Source organism: Mus caroli, unplaced genomic scaffold (genome assembly GCF_978045245.1).
Source record: "Mus caroli unplaced genomic scaffold, Mus_caroli_1 scaffold_5, whole genome shotgun sequence".
Lineage (NCBI taxonomy): Eukaryota > Metazoa > Chordata > Mammalia > Rodentia > Muridae > Mus > Mus caroli.
This window is the reverse complement of record NW_028227260.1, coordinates 73,734,423-73,752,739: the sequence shown is the minus strand read 5'-3', so window position 1 is coordinate 73,752,739 and position 18,317 is coordinate 73,734,423. Positions and strand designations below refer to the sequence as shown.

The following is an 18,317-nucleotide window of genomic DNA, read 5'->3' as shown; positions in this document are numbered from 1 at the left end:
ATCCCTTGCCCCTCTCATCTCCAAAGAATATGAATCTAGCTAATATGAAAACTGAAACATTAAGAGATTTAAATAATTGCCCAAAATTATACAGTACGTCAGTGGAAGAACCAGCAATTCTAACTCCAATACTATTTTTACCTTGTTCTACAGCTCTTTGTCCAGTAGAAAACTGCTTTAATTCCACCTTTAAAATTAATACAACCTGCCCTTTATTCAACTCCACTATTTCTGCACCAGTCTTTCAACTGAGCTGAGCTTCTCCCCTTTCACCTCTTCAATTCATTTTCTGTCCAGCTTATAAAAGTCATCTTCTCCAGTCATAAAGTAGCACCAAGTAACATTGAAACACTCTGTATTGCATTGAGACTAAAAAGTGCTTGTTACATGCCCAGTGCTACCATGCACTCTGCAGTATGCTAATTCACTGTACAGTAACCCTATGAACAACACCAAGGCAAGGAAAGATTAGGTTACATAATCAACTAGCTAAGAAGCATTGAAGTTAGAATTTGATTCCCAGTACTCTAGTTCTGGAGCACTCACTATTGGCTACCCAATCCATCCTGCCTTCTCTAAGCTTACATGCTCCTATGTGAGGTAACACATGCCTGATTGCTGTCATATCTTTCTACTTACCTCCCTCTTGCCCTGGATTCTGGTCACAATGGTGTTTCTAAGACATGTCACACTGTAGCAACCGGAAGGCCTCTGCAGATGCTATCCTGGCTGCCTTCTCTCAGCTCTCAAACCTCACCGGCTCTCTTGTTTTTTTCTTGCAATCCAAATGCGTCAAGATGTTTTTTCTCAAATCCCTTCACAGCTGAATCAGCCCAAATGTCATTTTTTTAGTGTGTTGGGCAAGTGCTTTAATAGGTTATCACCATCATGCCAATAGGACCTCTTAGACAGCTTAATGCCTTTCTGTTCCCCATTATCTGGTTTCTGTTAGTTAATAGCTTAGTCACTCGAAGAACTAGTCATGTTCGAAAACACCCACGTTGTGTTACTCAGTTTCATCACTGTGAAAAAACCTGATCCTTCTTAGTCTCTCTTCAAACAGAGAATCCAGAAAGCCTTTGTATGAAGGAAGAAGGATTATTTCTTATAAATTAATTACATCTGGCTCTCTTCGTTTCAGAGAAAAGGAATTTTAGATCTACTCTCCTAAGATCTGCCTTCAGGGCAGTAGAAAATATTTTACTTTGTTTACCAAAATGTGTATCCTCAGTGACCTATCAGGAATAATATGTGTTCCCCATACAGGTAAAGAGTAGCATTGTTTCCACAGTTCTTTCTTGACTATACTACAGTTACTCATGTGCACATAGCAGAGTGGGAAGACAAGCGAGGCTATGTGATGCTTTAATATGAAACTGTCTGTTCTATGTGGTGTCTGAATTTTTGGTCAAACATCATTTTGGGTTTATCTGTAAGCATATTTCTGGCTGTAATTCACATTTGAATCAGCAGATTAAGTAAAGCACACTGCTCACCCTGGTGTTTGTGAGCCTCATAGAATCAGTTGAAGACAACACTCCAGCTAACTATGGACTAAACTATGAATAAAAATAAATCCTTCCTCCCAAATAGCTGAGAAGCACACCAGAGCATCCAGAAGCTACTTCTGTGGCCTAATATTTCATAGGCTCTTTGTTTTATGTTTTATCTTCTGTTTAGAATGTCTTCTACATCATGTATGATTCTAGCAACCTATCACACAGCAAATCTGTTATCTAAGAAGCTTAAAAGGTATAATTTTAATACAGCTTTTAATCAAAGTCCAGTCCTCTGAAACCTTGCACTCCTATACTTCTGCAGTTATCTTCTTGATACTTCTTATGGAATTTAGCCCAAGTTGAGTTTATTTCTTCTCTATTCAATCAAAGCACCTTAAAAGACTAGCGAGATAGCTCAGATGTTAAGATCACTTGCTGCTCATGCATAGGACCTAGGTTCAGTTTAGAGCACCCACAGGGCAGCTTATAACCATCTGTAACTCCATCTCCAGGTGATCTGATACTATTTTCTGGTTTCTTTGCACACACACACACACACACACTCATATCCATAAGAATAAATAAATCTATCCATCCATAGGTCCCTTTTAAGTGCTACCTCCACTACCCCACTTCCATACCTAGACTTCCCACACCTTCCTCTAGGGTCTAGCCTGACAACTCTTCACCCCTCATCAAGGAAACTTCTTTTTGCAACAAACATAGGCCACTACAGAAAATTACAACAAATCAAAATGCAGACTCGTGGAGCCCAGTCCCAGTGCATATATCTCAAACCACTTCCACTCTAAAGTTCAGAGAACATTGTGGAGAATGGGAAGATTGTAAATGTCAAAGGATCACAGAGTCTGCTGTGAGACTTTGTTTCCTATGAATGTCAGGAGCTATATGCATACAGTCTCACCAATATAACTGTTCAAATGTGAGTGGAGCAAGGACAACAATGGACATGCCAAACTGGATGGGACAAAGACCACAATGTCTCAACCCTACAAAAAAGAACTATAGGCAACTGAGGAAAGCTGAGAGACAAAGAAGTGGTCCTCCGCAGGGAAGAGGGCATCAACTGGTTGTCCAGGACGAACTAGTCCGCTATAAAACATACATGCAAGTAACACTAGATAGACTGAGAAGGTTATATTTAGGAGTGTGTGTGTGTGTGTGTGTACACATATGCATGTAATAACAATTAATGAAAAAAGAGGGCATGAATTTGAAGAACACATGGGAGGGGTCTATAAGAGGGTTTAGAGGGAGGAAAAGAAAGGGTGAAGTGTTGTGATTCTAATTTCAAAGTTAAAAAAAGTGAGTATAGGAATAGTTCTGAATAAACAAACAAATAAAAATATTTTTGAGCACATTGAAGATATAACTCAAATCATGTTTTGATGGGCCTATACTTCAGTCTAATATAGAGCCTTAGAAGTCAAGCAGCTTGATAAACATTCATTTTCCTTTAAATCATCTATTAAAATCCATTGTATAGCAAATCACAACATGAGTATTTTATAAACAATAAATCAGGTACCAAAACCTTTGAAGTAAAGGGAATTATCTGTGCCTGTACTTTCTCTTACAAGGTCAAAACGAAGCTAGGGCATGTCAGCTAGGGCACATCAGCTGGCACCACTAACTGGACTTCGGGAATTAAAAAAAATGAGTACATGAAGTTGGGAGGGGGATAAAGTGGTGGAGGGCTTAGAAAAAAATCTAATGGAGAAAATCTAATGGTGATTATGATCAAATCATATTGTTTATATGTATGGTACTCTCAATGAATAAATAGTATATTTTAGAGGTAAAAAATTAACTGCAACACTGTTGTTAGTGCTAAAAAATAGCAGACATAATTGACCATCAATATGAGACAGAAAAGAATCTATTGCAGCCATACAAAATGAGGATCTCTCTACGTAATGATAGACAAAAATCTTCCAAAACATATAATTAGTTGAAAAGGGGGAAATCTAAAATTGTTATATGTGTAAAGTAATTAAAAATGTGTGTGTGTGTTTACATACATGTGTTCTTTTAAAAGCAAGGAATGTCTCTACATGAATACCCAAGAAATTAATAACAACAGCTGTCTCTGAGCAAAGTAACAGAGTAACAGGTTTGAGCAAAGAAGGGAGACATACTATTCATCACATTATGAGACAGTGTCGCATTCTGCACTCCAAGCTGCTGAGAACCCTCTATATAACCAGATTTGTCATGAACTTGGGATGATTCTCCTGTCTCAGTCTCCTGAGTACTGCGATTACAGGCATGGACGACCACACTCAACTCTTTCTTCCTTCCTTCCTTCCTTCCTTCCTTCCTTCCTTCCTTCCTTCCTTCCTTCCTTCCTTTCTTTTAAATCTGTACACTTCACAAGTATTAACCAACTCAAAATAAAGGTCATTTTTGCCATGCATCTATGACATAGAAAAGATAACATATTGAGTTGTTATTAAATATTGACATGTCAATTTTGGACTTTTCCCCTTTTCAATTAAGTATATGCCTTGGAGATCTTTGTATATTACTACATATAGAGAGCCCCATTTTGTATGGCTTGAAAGGACCCTTAAGAATATAACATGATTAGTCAATGATTCATTGCATAGAAAGCTGATTTTCTGAGCCAAGTGAGATAGTTTTGAGACTCTCAAGGAAATGTAAAATATTTATGTAGTTTTTCATCTGTGCTAGGCACTGTTTGAGGTGTTTTATATGTATATTTATTTTTTCTTTATAACTACACTGTGAAATATGAATGTATTACATCTATATTCCCAAATATAAAGATAAAGACATTACTAGATTGCAATGCCCAAGGCCATGCAAACAATAAAGGGCTGAAGGAAACAGTTGATTGTAGGGAATCTGGATCTTGGATCTGTGCCCTTAACCATTACACTACGTCACTGACACCAAGATTTAAGATAAAAGCTAGAAGACTTTATATGCTATATTGTCAGCACCCAGAAGTTTACAACTGATCAATAAATTACTAGATCAGTATGCAAATAGATGGATGGGTAGAAGAATGGTTATATGTTGTATAAGTCAAGAGGGCAGAAAATAAAATAAGGGGTACAAGGGACATGGGTGGGTGGCTTATATATAAAGGAGAAATGTTTGCCATCAAATAGATGAGCACTTGATATCTGATACTGTCATTTCTTTAACATTGAGAAAGATGGTTAAATGATCTATCATTGTTTTCAAACTGCACTAGATTCTAGACAGTCAGAAGACAGAGATACCTTTCAGTTCCCTTCTCTGCTGTATCTCTAGAGTCCAGAAGAATGCTTAACGAAGAGTCAGGATCTAATCAGTACCTTTGCATTAGGTTACAAATGAACAAATCAGCAAGTATAGACAGAATCACTTAGTGAGGATTAATGTGAAGGGTAATTAAGATCGCTTTCAGTATAACTAATACTTAACTGATAAGCTTCTCTTATTTTGGCCCTAATAAATTTATCTCACTGATAATGCACTGTCAATTGGGACCTTATTTTTGAACATTTTTTTCAGTTATTGAATAGCATTGTGGTCCTAAGTAAAGCACCCTTCCTCTCCAAACCTGAGTTCACAATCTATAAATGAGTAATATTTAAGCATGTTATGTTGCAGCTACAGAAAGTACAAGACAGACAAAAACTTTTTTTGCCCAAAATCTTAATCTGTGACTCAACACCTAAAGTAAATGACAGGATGGGATAAGTAAAAAAGAGAGATTCAGACTTCTGTCTGTCCCTTCTCCGTCTTTCTAAGGCACATCCATAGTAACTATGTAGCTTTATGGCAAAATGTGCAATTTCTTTTTTCTGTGAAGGGCCAACTACTAAGCACTTTAGGCAGCATGGACCATATGAGCACTGTCATAACTATTCAACTTTGCTTAAACAGCCACAGAAAATATATTATGGCTTATTCTTGAACCTTATGGCTATGGTTCAAAATGTGTTGTAAGCCTTTAAATTTGAGTACCAAATAATTTCATATATTTATGCCACCAAATATACCTGTTTTAATTTCCCCTAACTACTTGAAAAAATAAAAAAAAAAAATCCATTCTTAACTTGTGGGCTAAATTTGGCTTAATCTTTAGTCTGAGATTTGAACACAAGTTACCTAAGTTGACCATTATCCCTGAAATAGTCGGGAAGTTCTGAAATTAGATGACAAAATTGCTTGATATAGAGACAAAAGGGTCAGAAATAAAAGGGCCAAAAATAAAAAGCAAAATTCTCTACTCTGTAATAGGCTATAGGCTTTCCTTGGGATCATATCCAATTTGCAAAATAAGGGCACACTGGAGGGGGAAATATTCCATGCTCCTTAATGAGAGAACACCAGTCTAAATCCAAGGAGCTCAGGCTCTAGTCAAACCTTAAAAATTACAAATGGTCCTAACTCTGTTCGTGGACTATGAGGAGCCTAATGAAGTCCCTCTACCTTTCAGGACTGATGAGGCCCTGAGACTATATACAAGGTCCCATATTCTCCATTCCTGTGGAAGACCTTCAAGTAATGTTAGATGTGTCAAGGAAAAAGATTATTTTTCTATTAGCTACCACACTATTTTTTTTTAGCCCAATTCACCTCCTCTGAGGTTCAACCTTCAGATCTCCAGCCCTCCTCATGATGGCAAGTCTCAAGCATCTCGGATTTTATCCTTTTAAAACTGCATGTAGACACAGATCTCCATGTCCATTCCTTTCTGGTCCTATCTAGCTGTGCTGTCCTCTTTATACGTAGATGTATACCTAAATCTCAGGTCCATTTAATCTTTTTGGACTCTAGAGGCTCTTATGGCACTTGCATCAACAAGTCACTCAGGTTGCAGAGAGGAGGAACAGAGGATAACAAGAGAAATGCAGCATCAGATTGTCCTTCAGGCAAGAGTCTTATCAATGCCAGAAGTATGACAAAGCAAGCTATCTTCTTTGCAGGTCACTTATGAGGAGGTCAGAAGGGCAAGTTGTTGCATCACAAGGAAGTAGGAAACAGTTCTTTTACATTAGCAAATAAGGTTCAATGACTCTAAGTGCCCTGTGATTTGAACTAGAAACATGTATCTGCAAAGCTCTAATGAATTCTTGGGTAAACAGTCAGATGGAGACTTCTGTAAAACAATATGCCTGTTTAATATGTGACCTGTGGGACATGACATGTGAGACCTACAGGCTTGGTAAGTATGTGACAGTGCTCACACAGGCAGCAGAGGGGGTGGGTGTGGTCTTATCCAATTTGCAGCCCTCTTGATTTATGGCCTAGTGACCTGGAAGGCCTGTTTCCAGAAATGATAGGTTTCCTGGTTGTGTGACACAACAGTTTCCTGTCTCATCATGGCCCAAAGCTACCTGGAAACTCAAAAGCCATCCTATAGTCTTGACAATAGACACCTATATAACTCAACAAATTTCACCTAAAAGTATATGTCCATTCTTAGGTGCTCACTAAAGATCCTAGCCCAGGGAATGGTGCCATTCACAGTGGGGAGGTCTTTTTCCCTCAGTTTACTTAATCAAGATAATCTCCCACAGGTATGACCAAAGAGGTATCACTTCCAGGTGACTCTAGATTTCATGTTGCTAATTGAGATGAACCATCACAGACTCTTAACAATTTTCTCAAAGGCTCCAATATTCTTTAAAGCCTGGGGCACACACACACACTAAAAGGTTTATATTCTTTCGTTGATAAATTCCTACTTACTAGGCTACTGAGACCCTGTAACTCCACACCACACATGTCTTGGCAGTAAAAAAGTCAGTCAGATTCTACAGAGTGCTCTAGGACTTAAGAGGCCGAAGTTCACAACCTTAACCCTCCAGCACTTCCTTGTCCTCAGTGTTAGACTAAAAGAATGTTTCTGTTTTATTCTTATCCACCCATACTCTTATTTCTTATTTGCTTTCCTATTTGAGTGGCAGAATCTTTCCACTCCAGGACTGTCTTACCTCAGAACTTTTAAGATAGCCCCTACTTCTTTGGGCAGGCCCTAGCCAAAAGACTTGTCCTCTCTTAAATTTCCTCCTAGGAGTAACCTCCCTCAGTATGCAGATGATTTATTAAGCAACCATGAAGACTAACCTACTTCAAGTCAAAATACAATCCTAACTTTTTCAAAGTCAGCCTTTTGTAGATATAAGTTTTCTCCTTCAAAGCCCCCAAAGACTCAACTGAAAAGAAATAGTGTATTAAATTATCAAAGAATAAATAAAAACATTATTAAAAGAAAGAAGGGTCTAGTTCCCAGAACTTTATTAGCCCAGAGTCCAAGGAGCTTTTCTAAATACCATAATGATAATGTTTTAACTCTGGGGAATCCTGTCACCAAACAACTGAGGACCTTCTTGATCATGGCGGATCATGGCTTCCCCAGTTTGATTATAAAGCTTTATGAGGCTTAAAATGGATCAGAGGAAGAGTCAAAAGAGTGTGTCCCTGAAATGGCAGGAACCCTAAATATCCTAAAGTATGCATGTATATTCTTACTGGTTCTCCCTGATCTCACTAAACCCTTTTCTCCATATGTACATGAGTGAAAGAAAGTATCATTGGGAATATTAATATACAGACTTGGTCGCCCTCTCAGTGCCCAGCTCTGAGCTTTGGCTCTCCATGATGTCCTTCACCCATACAAAGGACTAAAATACCTACTAGTTTCCTTGGATATCATCATTAGACAGAGGAATTCCCCACTAAAACAGAGAAGGCCTGGAAGGTAACCACTGACCTTGTAAAACAGTATTCCTCAGTTTGAGCTCCTCAGGGTCCTATAGTCTAATAATGGTCTGCCTTTCATTTCTAGTATCCCTCAGGAAGTGACTGAAGCACTTAAAATTAAGCATTATGTAGTTTGACACCATCAATCTTCTGGAAATGCAGAAAAGGCTAAGTTAACCCTTAGATCTCTCTAAGCTTGTACTCAACACTCAATTGTCTAGCCCAGTCTTCTCCCAAGTGCACTTTTGTGATTCCACATGGCTCCCAATTCTATAATTCACCTCAGCTACTTAAAAGTCCTTTATGGTCTGCCCTTCCTTTTTAATAGATTCACATACTCATTATCTATCTCAATATATTATCACTGAGGTAAGCAATTAGGGTTGTCACTGAGTACCAAAGTAAGCACAGTGCAAGACTGAATCTACCTCTAAGAAATAACCTCTTCACATTAACCCTGGAGATTGGATCTACCCTAAAAACTCTCCCACAAAATAGAAAGCCATTCAAAGATATCTGGATTGGATCCTATCAAGTCCTAATGTCTCCAACTACGGTCAAGCTACAAGGCCTATCACTGTGCAATTACCTGAACATACTTAAAACTATTCCACCCAGAAGAAGCTCAAACACCCTATTTGTAGGAAGCTCTTGGAGATCTGTCTACTCTTCTGGAGAAACCTAAGTAAAACCCTTCCACAGACATCCCTAGACCCCAGGAAGTAGTCAAGACTTTATCTGCTACCTTTCTGAGTTCTGAACCACATTCATAAGCTCTCCCTTCTTTTTCCTTTGCCAACCTACAGGACCCTACTCTGTTCCTAGAGTTCAAGTTAGACCAGTTTCTACAGGAAGACCTGTTCAACTATTCCTGGGTCATCACTTAGCTTTGAGTTATACTGAACTGGGGTATATTCACTGTCATTTTACTCATATACTTCTGTCTTAAAGCCAACCCTTAACCCCAAAAGAATCTTGCATTTGCCTTTACTGAGTCTAAGCCATTCAAAATCTCACTTGGATGTGATTCATTTACCCAAATAGCCACCACTCTTCTGCTGTGATCTCTCATGACAATCCTCCCTTACATTTCCACATGTACTGGATGAATATCTCTTAGGAAGTCTCACAGGAAAGACTTGGACTCTCAGCTCCTATAGCACATCTCTTGGGTTTTTTTTTTGTTTGTTTGTTTAATTTTGTTTTGGTTTTTTAGTTCTGTGATTGGTATTATCCAGATCACAGGCCATTAAGCTCCCAGAAATGGTAAATAGTACCACCCATACCAACACCTGTTTCCTACTGTCAAGGACTGATTGGCTCCCCAAGTGATGTCAGTTCTGCCTTCAAATTCCTACCAGTATTAACTCCTCCCTCTGCAGAAGTCTGCTCAAACATTTTATGCTGCATAGTTCTATAACTATAAGACAGATCAGCAATGCCAACCAGGTCACCATATGCTAATTCACTACTTCCCAGTTCTGAAACAGTTCCAGAAGGCAAGAAGTCTTCACTCTGTTGTCTATTATTTGGCTTTGCTGATATGTCAGTTCTGGGATTAGAGCAAAAAGGTCAAAAAAAAAAAAAAAGAAAAAGAAAAAAGAAAAAAAGAAAGAAAAGAAAAGAAAAAGAAAAAAAGAAACAAAATTCCCCACTCTCTAGCAGATAGGATCCTAACTGCTTCAAGCTTGAAGATAATAAACCAGTGATTTGTGATTTCTTAAGTAAATAGTTAGACCCTAACTTCTTCTAATGGCTCCTTGAGGAAACTCACTTTAAATGGCTAGTCTGAACCAGGACAAGTGATGTTACAAATATTGCTGCCTAAAATAGTGAGCTGACATCTTGAACTCTTTCCAGATAGATCCCACACAAATGGCCCAGGAGGCATGAATAAATAATTTCTCCCAACTGCTACAAAAGACCCCATTCATCAGCATTCATTCATAGTCATCCCCGCCCCCCACCTCTTTACAATGTGCTTGCATGTTCTGTCCACAGCATGTAGTCTGTATTAAATCTTTTAGAAGAGTTCTCATCTGGTATTTAATTATATCCTGACCCTGAATCTTAGGCTCATCATTTCCATTCTGACATTTGGGTCTGTTCTAGGTTAAGAAACTTAGCAAAGGAAAAGATTCAGCGTGCACACCATTTAAAAATTCATTATTTCTCCCACCAGAACCTTAACTGTCACAGTGCTTCCCAGTCTCCTCTTAGTTCAACATGGAGATCACCAAGTCCCTCCTGGAGAGCTACAACTCAAGACTGTCCAAACATCAGACTCAACAGTCAGGCTCAAGCTCAGGCTCTGCTGTCATCTTCCTTCTCTACCCCTTCTCCAAAGGCTGCTCACTACTCCATTTTGCATTGCTTCTGTCAGTGAAGAATCTCATCCTCCACTTGGTTTCACAGGAATACTTTTGTCACTGGAAGCAAAGAAGAACAAGATCATGCTCATTTTTTCACTATCATCTGTAGCATCAGGCTTTGGCTCAGAATCTAGTTCTAGGCAGTCTAGTGTCTTCTTCTAAACATGCAAGTGGACCTTAAGTGCCTTCATTGCTTTCATGTTTCTGCCCACATATCCCTTAACTAGAAAGGTTTTAACTAATCTAATATATCATACCATTCTTACCCCTGTTTTCTGTTTCTCTGTTTTCTTAGTTCTTAACATGTCTTGCCATATTATATATTTTGTGTGACAGGTTTATTGTTCCCCACCATTCCACTAGATTATGAGTTCCCTAAGAGTTAATTTGTAATTTGTTTTTGTTCACTTCTCCTTTTCCTCTGTAACACATCCATGCAAATTCATAGTAGACAGCCTAACATGTTTTAGTTAAATCAATGTCTACAATAACACCTAAAAGGTAAGTGTACTGCTATTCACAGCAGTAAGGAAAGTATAAAAATCAGGCCCCTCAACCTTAGACTTATGACTCTAAGAAGAACATTCTTCCCATTCTAGACGTAATTCCTATTTCAGTGACAACTGTCATTTCAAGCAGAAACTATAAATAAGTATAGCGAACAATTTCTCAACCAATGTGAACTCTCAGTTAAACATCCTGCATCTATTAAGATGGTAATTTCCATAGAAATCTTAAATAATATTTTATGAGTTACGTGGTAACATTTGAATTAATTTATAACTGTCAAATGTGCTAAAAAATTCAATGTGTAGTGTAAATGAAAGAGCTGTATTACAAAATGGTGACTATATCTAATTCCCTACTTCTCCCTCATACTCCTTACTAGTTAACATTTTTACTTAATTTTTTTTTCATACAATAACATTTTTATCATATTCTTGCCCCAACTCCTCTCAGATACTCCCCAACTCCCTACCCACCCAACTTCATGTTTCTCCCCCCAATAAAACCCACAAAAATGAATGTAAAAACAGTAAAAAAACAAACAAACAAACAACAACAATAAAGCCTGCACAGGTTCAAACTAGACAAAATCCCAGCACTGAGATGGGGACTTGGACAGAGTCCCTGACTAAGAAGGTATCTGTGGTTGGGTTGACACCTGCTGGAAAAGAAAAACTCCATTTTTTTTCAATAGAGAGTCACTGGTTATATCAACCATTACTCTAGGGCAGGTTCCACGCCCAGGAGAAGTTGGCTTACTAGTAAACTTCTATCCAACATTTACTGGAAGGAATGTTGATGGGCATTAATAATCTCTTTTAAGGGAGAGAAATCTGAGACTCAACATATTCCCAACAAACAGTGAACACTGTGGCAAAGACAAGGTTTTCTGCCCCCCCCCCCCAATAACAGTATGTTATCCCTCTAAATTCTAGCAAGTGGCTAGGGAAATGGTTTTTGGTTTGCTTGTTTGTTTTAATCACAGAACAGTCACTTGCATGGCTTCTCTTAAAATTGAGAAAAGTTCAAATTCTCCATTAATTTAATCTCTTTTCAACTCATGATTCAGTCAAATTGACAAGTCAATATATTTGTACGAGGAGAGAACTCTCATCCAGACCCAGCTGCCACAAATGACTGAAGCTGGGATTTTTCCGGCAAATGTTACAGCATTTGTTCCTACTGAAGGTCTTTTCCCAATTCATTCTTTTCTGCCTTTCTTAGCCCCATCTGAAATGATAATTTATGGAATACTAAGGAAGGACAGTGAAGGAGAGCCAGGAGACTCAAATTTACCTACAAAGAGTTTGTGGCCTTGAGCAAATCTGTCCCATTCTCTGTGTCCTCTGGTGTGTTGGCTGGACTCCAAGCACTCTAATGTCTTTACCTGCTCTAACTTTTACTGGTTCTACAAACATTTGATTTAGCCTTGTGGGTCCTCAGGGTAAGAGAGAGTTCAGGGGAAAGGAACTAGGTAAGCCCTTGTATTTAACGATATAAACTAGATGCCTTTAAAAACTACAGAAATGGAGAGCCCGAGGAAGGGAAAAGGGGGGTTCCTCTGATTATATTCCTAATCTACATCAGATTCTCTTTCCTTTTAGAAGGGGAACAAAAGAGGAGCTAAATATCAATGTCTGCCCAATTGCTTCAGGCTCTTTTGCTTTTGCTGCAGATTGTGGGTGGCAGTGCAGAAGTATGTGCTGACATGGGCATCAGCGCCTGCTGACCCAACCCAAGAAACTGCCCTCCAGTACCCCTTGTCAGTACTGAATACAAAGTCATTGTGGCCTTCCACTCCCCAGTACCCCTAACCAGGCTTGGACTGTCCCTGGCTGCTTCAGAGAAGCATGAAGATTCAGCCACCACTTCCTCTCTGCAAAGGGAAGTCATTTCAAGGTCTCCAGGTATAAAAGGGATCACTATGGCATAAAATGAATTGAAAATGATACTAAACACACACTCACACGGACAAAGAAAAGCACACACTCCTTTTGCATTGATGGGAGTCTGCTAGTTGAATTCCCTTTTAGAGAATGAGGGTTTCTGTAGCCATCTCTCCTTGACAAAGCCCTAAATGTGGACAGGGTGAGACCATCCTAGGCAAGGAAAGCTCTGCAGGGCTTTCCCAGATTGCTTCCACCTGGGTGGCTCTGGTCCCTGGAGCTGGCTAGGGGTGTCAGGTACGCACAACCTACTTAAGGAGGTCATGCAGCTCTCCTATAAGGCTCTTTACCATCCTGGTCTTTGTTGCTGTTTCCCCTCAACCCCTTGCCAGCTTGCTTGCATCCTGGGAGCTTTACTGCTTACAGAAGAGCCCCTATGTCAAACCCTTGCCTCGCTGACATTCCAGGTAACACCTGGGATGTTCCTGGACACTTCATCTAGCCCCCAGTTTGAGCCTACCCCAGTCTCGGAGGGTGGCAGAGATGCCCGGGGTGGGTGGGGGGGATGGGAGGGGTCTTTACTGGTCTGGCAAGCAAGCAAAGACTCCTAAAATGGCTACAGGAAGCTCACTGGTGTCTGAAGGACAGTGGCGAGGGCGGTGGGCAGAGGTATGGGGGCTCCTGGTGTGGAGGTTAATTCGAGGGATTGGAGGTTGGGTTGAAGAATTAGGGCTCATGCAGGGAAAACTAGAGCTACGTGCACTCACCATTCCCGTTCCGCCTCTAATCCACTGCATGGTGTCCACGAAGTCCAGCTTCTGTGAGGCCGGGTGGCTGGTGCGGGTTGTCGCGGGCTGACTGGGAGGGAGGGCTGGGCTGGAGGAAGCGAGAGTCCCAGCGCCCACTCCGCCTCCCCTCCTCCACGGCGCTACAGCCGAATCCCCTCAGCCTGACCTAGCCTTCAGTTTGGTTGTTTCTTGCCGGCTTGCGGGCTATGCTTCTCCACCCTGCAGCTTCCCAGGGGGCTTGACAGGAAGGAAACACGCAACTGGGGGAGGGGGTCCCAGGGAGCTGCCTTTGTCTTCCTCCAAGGCGTGCAAATTGAGGGGTTGGATGCAGGCGAGAATATAGGGGAAATAACCTCTGCCAAGGGTAAGGCAGCTGCCACCCCTGCCTGCCCTCCTGCTGCTCTGGATTTCTATGCCATTTATGGTGGGGCTTCCCAATTATGTTGACTCAGCGGAAAGTCTCCAAAAGTTGCAAAAGGTGTTGGGACAGTCTCTAAATATTAAGATCCTAGCCCACTGAAACAATGCCAGTGAATTCCCATACCTCTCTCCCCAAATCCTCCCTCTGTATATTTTCCTGGTGCCCTCTCTCTAGTGTCTAATCTCTTGCGCTTTCATCTGCATTACTTTCACTTCTCAGAATAACCATGGAAAAGCAGCCACTATTATCCTCATTGTACAGAAAAATAAAAGGAGTTTTGAAATAAGGAAAGAACCTGTATAAACTAAAGCTCTGACTTTCTCCTCTGCAGCAGCTTTCCAAACTCTTTCTGCTGCTCACTGTTCTCTCTCTCGCTCTCGCTCTCGCTCTCTCTCTCTCTCTCTCTCTCTCTCTCTCTCTCTCTCTTTCTCTCTCTCTCTCTCTCTCTGGTTCTCTCTACACACACACCCCCCACTTCCCATTCCAGTTGTTTTTCCTTTATCTTCAGTATTATGGAAGTTAGTCTAAATGTTGGATGAATTTTCCACTTGCTTATTTGGCGGAGAATAAGAGAAAAACAAATATTTATCAACAGAAACTGACCATTTTTCATGGTGCCACTTCTGGGCAATGAAACCCAGTCCTGCCCTTCTGCATCTGCTAAGAGTTGAGGTTGTCAGCTCCAATCACACCCATTATTATTCTGTATGAACTTTCCAATAACTCTCTGAGCCAAACACAATGGGGCTTTAATTGTAACCCCCTCTGTTACATGCATGAACACTGAAGAAAGTCACACACACACACACACACACACACACACACACACACAAATAAGACTCTAGGGCCCCTGACTTGTCAGATAAAGTGGGCAGTACTAGAATTGCAAAAACAGGTTACAGCTGCAGAAAGAAAGAATTTAAAATGTGCTATCAGAAAGAAGTTCCTGGAGGATTGTGCCACGAGCGTGTTATACACATAGACTTTTTTTTTCCCTACTTCTTCTTAGTAAACCATTCATTTTATCCAAGTCAATATTTGGGCCAGACACAGTTGGCCTAAGCCTAAAGCTTTGATGTGATCCCAGGCATTGGAGGCATACAAATAGAAGCTCAATTGTCCTTTGCCTGGGACTCCTGAATGAGATGGGGGTTTGGCCTGGATAAAGATCAACTTCCTCCTAAGTCTGGCAGACTCATCAGTGATTCCACAGTGTCCTCACGTTCTCACCCTGGGTTCTCATTTGTGCTAAGTGTCTTGGATAGACCTTCCCTGCCAGTTAGCTTGTCTGCCAGCTCATTGAAATGATCATGATTCTGTCAAAGCTGCAAATGACTATGCTACCTGTAGGAAGCTGACCAGGAATACCACCAGACCTAAGTCCCGTTTCACCCCCACTTAACATTGTCATTTGAGAGGGATCATCTTTATTTCTTGGTTGTTACAGGTAAAATTGTACAAAATTTTCGGTTGAAGTCCACAACCCCTTTAATATTGCAAACTGCCACTGTATTTAGATGTAGGCACTTTAAAGGCATAAATAGGTTAAAATGAAACAGAGTGGGCCTTTGTCCAATATATCTAATGACCTAATGAGAAGAGGAACTTTGCACAGAGATAGGTAGAGAGCAAAGACCATGTGGAAACTGGTCTATAAGCCCAGGGGCGGCAGGGAGGGGAGTGATGCTTCAGAAGAAATCAAAGCTAACTTGGCACTCAAACATTTGGCTTCTAAAATTATGAGAAAATTCAGTTCTGATAAGCAACTCAATCTATGAGTCTTTGGTTATGGCAGCCTTAGCAAGTAAATGTGTTGGACATATGTATATGTTTTTCTATATCCAGTCATTTAAATAGAATTATAGGGGGGGTTTCTGTTGCTATATATGTGTGTGTGTGTGTGTGTGTGTCTGTGGGTTTTTTTTACTTGTTTTTGAAGACAGTAACAATAAGTTCACCTTGGCATTTTCCACCACACTGACTGGCACATAAGATGTGCAACTTAATTTTTAATTTTAATTTATTGTTATTATGAGTGTGTGTGTGTGTGTGTGTGTGTGTGTGTGTGTGTGTGTGATATGTATATGAGTGCAGGTACATGCATGCCACAGCACACTATGGAGGCTGGAGACAACTTCCAGCAGTAAGCTTCTTTCTTTACCATGTTTTCCAGGAATCACCCTCAGATTGTTAGGTTTGCACACTGAGGCATCTCACTAGCCCAAAGCTTGATTTTTTTAATGTATATATTAATTCAATAATATTGTTGAGCATTGTAAAATACATGTCAAGCATTATAAAAGATACCCATGACAATATTCCACATAAAGCTTAAAATCTACTTGAAATAGAGAAGATGTCAACAATAAGTAAGTAAACAAAGATGTGCATTGTGACATGTACACTGAAGGACATAATCCTATTTATGTGATGTAACACTGGAATATTAGAAAGTGTCTATATCAAGAAATTGGAAAGTACCCTGGTCTTTGAAGGAAGCACATTTAATACAAGGAACACATCACACCTGCAAAGCTAAGAAGCCAAACAAAGGATGGTAAGACGACACTGTGTGTGACACCCACAGAAAGCTGCTAACATTTCTAAGCATAAATGGGTGATAGAAAGCAATATTGCCTTAACACAGACACAGGCACTATTGAACAGAACCCTAAAAGCATGGCAAGGAAGTCTATAACAAGAAGATGATGTGACTTAAAGCGTTTCACTGAAGCTGGATCCATGAGAGAACATAACCATCCTAGAAGACATTTGTCAGAAGCAGGTGATGCAAGAAATACCAGAGCTTCTTTTCCCTTCCTCTTGTTCAACAATCTAACATATGTATGTCTTATTGGAGACAAAATTCATAAACAAGAAAGAGGTGGAAGTGGAGGAGGAGAAGGAGGAGGATGAAAGAAAGAAGAAAGGGAAGAAGAAAAGGAAGAAGAAAGTCTAAGAAAAGTACCCTTCAGGAGAAGAGTAGAATTACATCTGAAAGCAAATAAGCCAGTGTTAATGTTTGTCTCTCATCTTGCAGAAGACTGAATGTTGATCTAAGAGAAATTATTAGGTTTCATGTAATACAAGATATTTAAAGTACCTAGTTTACCCCAAACATTGGGACCAGTTAGAGACAGTACAATGAAATAGTAAGGCCATAAGCCTTATAGACATGTCCAATCTATTAACATTGTGATACGACACTGTTACCAATTGATGCATCAGGCCACATTTTTATTCTGAGAGAGATGCCTGCTAGAGTTTGAATTCAACTAACATTTACTTGTGCAGGCAATTTCATACCTTGTGCCTAGGCAGTTTCTTTATGAATAGAGCTGACAAGGTTTGTTATGAAGATATAGTGAAGTTGTCCAAGAAAAAATAATACATGGGCTAGGAAACTAATAAGCACTCTGGACAGAACTGTAGAAGTCTGTGTTCTCTTGAACTTATCTGTGATCACCTTGAAGCTGGTTTGCCACTCCTCACCCCCCCCCCGCCTCCTCCTCCTCCTCCTCCTCCTCCTTCTCTCTCTCTCTCTCTCTCTCTCTCTCTCTCTCTCTCTCACACACACACACACACACACACACACACACACACACACACACCCCAAATGCTGCTGTCTTCTTTTTGTACATGAGCAGCCTAAAGAGAAAAGTAAACTTATGTGATATCCAATCTAATTCATTCTCTTTATTTGCATCCATAATAATTCAGGAACCACAGAGATAAGTTTCTGGGGACTAAGGCAACAAGTCAAGCTTATCTTTACTTGCTGTGGCTATGGTTACAGCTTTCACAGTGCTCAATAAGCACTAAATGTACTGGTGATAAGTAGCCTGAACAAAATACTAATTTTTTCCATGTCATGTCCCCTTAATTGGGAATTTAATAATTTTAAGCAATTGGTGATCCACAGACATCAGAGTTAACAAAAGATCTTAGATATTTTCAGGTAATATTTTCATTTTACTGATGACAAAATATAACCCCACAGAATGAAAAAAACTCCCAATTTCATAAAGTAAGCTAGTGGCTAAATGGAGTTGGGGTGAGGTGGAACACCTTATATCCATGACTCTGGACAGAACATG

General features: G+C 40.0%; 1 protein-coding gene across 2 annotated transcripts in view; it reads right to left on the bottom strand.

The window, feature by feature from the left end:
- Arhgef9 (Cdc42 guanine nucleotide exchange factor 9) overlaps positions 1-14,128 on the bottom strand; it is a 167,519-nt gene extending 153,391 nt beyond the window's left edge. The window contains exon 1 of one of the 2 annotated variants that reach the window (XM_085838115.1): positions 13,779-14,128. In XM_085838115.1, coding sequence (XP_085694241.1) covers positions 13,779-13,808 — 30 coding nt within the window. In that variant the 5' untranslated portion in view covers positions 13,809-14,128. The remainder of the gene's footprint in view (positions 1-13,778) is intronic. The other variant, XM_085838122.1, reaches the window with a different exon arrangement.
- Between the last annotated feature and the right edge of the window lie 4,189 nt (positions 14,129-18,317).